The sequence below is a fragment of the Sinocyclocheilus rhinocerous genome, unplaced genomic scaffold, assembly GCF_001515625.1.
Source record: "Sinocyclocheilus rhinocerous isolate Xijiao unplaced genomic scaffold, SAMN03320098_v1.1 scaffold14602, whole genome shotgun sequence".
Lineage (NCBI taxonomy): Eukaryota > Metazoa > Chordata > Actinopteri > Cypriniformes > Cyprinidae > Sinocyclocheilus > Sinocyclocheilus rhinocerous.
In genome coordinates, this window is record NW_015650137.1 from 2,237 (window position 1) to 6,738 (window position 4,502).

Consider the following 4,502-nt stretch of genomic DNA (forward strand, 5'->3'; position numbering starts at 1 on the left):
TGAAATTACAGGTTTTCATTTTTTTTTTTTGCTCTCACCAGGAGGTGCGATTCTGCCTTAAAAAATTGGATTTTAAAGGCCTAGTCTCTATTTTAATCTGAAATACTGCAATAATTGAAAAATAATTAGAAAAAAAATTGTACTATTTTCAATGGGAAAAATGTATCATAATTATTGCATAAATATTCATTAGTACCATAAAATTATCTCAAAATACAAACGAAAAAAATATTATTGAACAAAAATATATTAGATTGATTTTACTGAAGAAAAAAAGAGTTACATTTCAGGTGTCTGGTCCCTTTTGACCGCGAAGACCATGAGTGTGACTCCCAAATGAGGCGCGCACAAGGGTTAAAAAAAAAGAAAAGAAATAAAACACGTTTATTCTGTGGCACTTAATAAATAATTAGGTGCCTATTTTGGTTTTCTATAGGAAACAATGGCCCCTTAAGTGATTTTTTTGTTACTGATTAAGGAAAAATGGTTAAATATTGGACAACATATTGTTAAATCTAATTAGTAATCAAAATAGTCATTGTATAACAGTTTTATTCTTCTTGCTATTACACCAGGGTTCATTTTTATGTCCTTTCCACATTTGTCTTTCACTTTTACTGAAAATGACACTATCTTACTTTAATTTTAGACCTGATGGAAGAGAACGAGGAGAGTGAAGAACTGAGTGAAGCTGAGGAGAAACATCATGTCAAAACTGGTGAAAAATCGAAGAGTCGAAGAAGAGTCCAAAAGTCTTTAACCTGCCCTCAGTGTGGAAAGAGTTTCTCACACAAACAAATTCAATTTCACATGAAAATCCACACTGGAGAGAAACCGCACACATGTGATCAATGTGGGAAGAGTTTCACACAAAAAACAGGACTTAAGGAACACATGAAAATCCACACTGGAGAGAAACCATATACATGTGATCAGTGTGGGAAGAGTTTCAGTAAGGCCAACACCTTTAAATTACATCTGCGTTATCATTCTGGAAAAAGACCATATAACTGTGATCAGTGCGGTAAAGATTTTTTTAGGACAGATGCCCTGAAGAACCACCTGAAAGTTCATACACGGGAGAAGCCTCACATTTGTTCTTTGTGTGGAAAGAGTTTTACTGAGCTGGCTGCTTTAAAAAAACACCAGAAAAGACACAGTGGTGTGAAGAATCATATGTGCTTTGATTGTGGGAATGTCTTTTTTGATAGTGCTCAACTGAGACGGCACCAGAGAACTCACACTGGAGAAAAACCTTACAAGTGTTCACACTGTGACAAGAGTTTCAGTCAGTCAGAACATCTGAAAACACACGAGAGGGTCCACACTGGAGAGAAGCCTTTCTCGTGTGATCAGTGTGGGAAGAGTTTTGCACGAAAAGGACACCTTAAGGGTCACATGAAAATTCACACTGGAGAGAAGCCGTATCACTGCCTCTCACAGAAGAAGTGAGAGAAAGCCGGACCATTTCTCCGAGATGCATGCAGTAGCTCTAAAACTAGAACGAAAAAGTAGTTACCGCTATAGTATTCCCTGCACATTATAGAAAAATGTAAGTCAGATCACTGCAGTTACTGTGGAGTAACAGAAAAAGTCGAACATTTATTATTACACTGTGAAGCATATAGAAGAGAAAGAAACCAGCTTGTTAAAAAAAAAAACGAAGAGATATGGAAATCAGTGTCATTTCAGATAAAACTATATTTCAGAATGCACAGAAACCGTTAAAGGTGTATGATTTCCTTCTAAAATATTTGAGATACAGGTTTAATGAACAGGATATATATATATATATATCTATATCTATAGATATATATACAGGGATGTAGGCCTACTGGCCATCGGGAGTACCGTTGTTACAAGATTTTCGGTTTCCGAGATTTTCGGTTTCAGTGGGCGGAGCACACATGAATATTCATGAGTTTCCCGGACATGCGCGTGGAACCAGGTGGAACTGAGAATTTCAGTTCACGCTCCTTGTATCTCAGCAGGTTTGCTATACAAATAAACTTGCCTTGCCTTGCCTTACTCCCGACATCTGAGCTGCTGAAGACCCAGTGGATTATGTTCGTTTTTGAAGGGAATGCGCCCCCGATCTACATAAATGCGTCTATGTTCGCGCAAATCATTCGTGATCCAGCTTCAACTACAGAAGAAGTGTGTAAGGTTTTTTTAACGAATCTTTGCAAATTGCCTTTCCTAACAATGTGCTAATTAGCAAGTTTCACGACCCACGCTTGAGTCAGGAACAACTGCAGCACAGATGTTGGAAACCTTCAGCTTGATGTTTTCATCAGATTGCTCAGGGATTCCGTACAGACAAAGATTACATCTGCGCTGATATCATTCTGTTTCATTCAGTTTTTGCTCAAGCTCAAGAGATCTTGGTATTATTCAGATTCACAGTGGATTTACAGTTTTTCAAAGTCAATCGATTTCTTGAGACCCTCAATACTCCCTGTGTTTTTGGTTGTCATTTTACCGAGATTGTCTGCACTCTCCTTGATTTTAGATGTCAAAGCCACAATTATGTTATCTTGCAATTCTGTCAGCGAAATGTCCCCTCGAGATTTCTTTTGCTGAGGTTTCACAGGCGTCTTGGTTATACACTGACTCGAGGACTGGACTCTCACTCCGAGAGAGATCGGGTGTTGGCTGCATTCATGGTCAGTTATGAAATGTGAGGCAGCTTCAACTCCAGCACCGACAGGAATGCCAATTTCCATTTCTTCCGTAAGGGCATTAGAAGTAGAGCACTTATTTTTCCCTTTGCGCTTCATCGTGCACTCCGCAGCATCCATGTGCAAGAAAACTTAACGGCCGTCAAGTTAGAAAACTTCAATTAAACAAAGCAAAATTATAAGGTCCACAGCATATGTGCAAGAAGACTTAACGGCCATCATGTCGCACTTGGTAAAATCAGGTTCTGCATATCATACATGTTGTATGCTCTTTGTTTCTGCTGTCAGCACTTTGTATGTTGTTTCTCAACATATTGCGTTAAGTATGTAAATTTAATTATATAAATGTATTGCAATGTCCCCACACACCCCTAAACTTTTCACACAGCATTTACTTGTTTTGTTGTTGTTGTTGTTGCTGTTCACATACACTATCATATAAACAGCCACTCAAATAACTTTATTATTATTATTTTATTTATTATTTTGTTTAAATAAATTGTTCTTGCTATCATCTGATAATTTTAATGAGGTGCTGGGCAAAATATGGGATGGAGACTGTATGTACTGTATGTATTAAATTCCATTCCAAACAATTTTATTGGCATGGTTGTTTTTTACTAACCTTTAAACTTTTTTTTTTAAATGGCCAAAGAAACAGTACAAACAGTACAGGAACATGCACAAATGTAATGCATGAAAATAAATCAAAACAATGATAGAGGAAAAAGCAAGGTTTCATAGAATGATAAACCTCACATTTCAGCTTTTAAATCATTGAGTAAGACGCGCATGCGCAGTAAAGCGAGTTACAGCGCTTGCGTTTTAAGACATGCGTTACGTCAAAATGCCTGACGTCACCGCGCTACAATCTGAGCGAGGACACTCTCGCGAGGACACTTGCCAACCGCTATTAAACATAAAAAAAGTTACCGCTAGAGCCATAACACAGCTTTGAGTCTTCTGAGGTGAGATAATTAGTTTATTTATACAATTATAAAGATACAGCTTGTTAATGCAACATTTACAGTGTCATTTCTGTATTGTTTTCATCTGGTACAGCATTATTTGTGCGTCTTTTCTGGCATCTGCTAACTGACATAAACATTTAGCCTAGCAGCAGGGTTGCCAACCATTCTGAATTATCACGGAATTGTCCCGTATTTAAGACACAATTGTGTCCTGTATACGCAGGCATACGCCGTATGACCACCCAAACAATACGAATAACAAACTGAATTGAAAATAATTTATTTTTGGTCACATCATTGTTTGGTTTTTGAACGTTTCAGGTCTTGACGCTACCTTTTTCTCAAGGAGCACATGTGCTCCTAAGTTGAAAAATTTAGGGGAGCAATGCTTTTTTTTTTTTTTAATTATGTGTTTTAGCTTAATAAGGGGATATAAGGAGACGTTTACAAGCACAATTATTTTATTTATCAGAACACAGAAAGTAGCCTACACAAGGTTTTTAAATACTTTTGCTTCAGACTCTTTTTAATAGGCTTATTATGTAATTATTTATAGTCCTATTAAACTGTATGTACATTGTATGTACATTAAGTAACAACAATAGTTGTTGATCTTTTACTAAAGAAAGACTTTATTTATAAAATACACAAAAATATAAAGTAAACACGTTTAAGTAAACAATAGTAAACAAAAGATTAAGTTCAAATGAACTAAAGAACCATTGGTAACACTTTGCAATATGGCGATAGCCGCGGGAGCGTATTTTGAGCTGGGGGGGCTGAGAAATAAAACGGGGGGGTCACATGACAAGAGTGATGCGAGAAGACTGACACTATATGATGGCGGATC

General features: G+C 36.9%; 1 protein-coding gene across 1 annotated transcript; it reads left to right on the forward strand.

The window, feature by feature from the left end:
* Positions 1–617: 617 nt before the first annotated feature.
* Positions 618–1,452, forward strand: LOC107711545 (gastrula zinc finger protein XlCGF49.1-like). Its single transcript, XM_016516534.1, has one exon. The coding sequence runs from the start codon at positions 655–657 to the stop codon at positions 1,450–1,452; it is 798 nt and encodes a 265-aa protein (XP_016372020.1). The 5' UTR covers positions 618–654.
* The last annotated feature ends 3,050 nt before the right edge of the window (positions 1,453–4,502 follow it).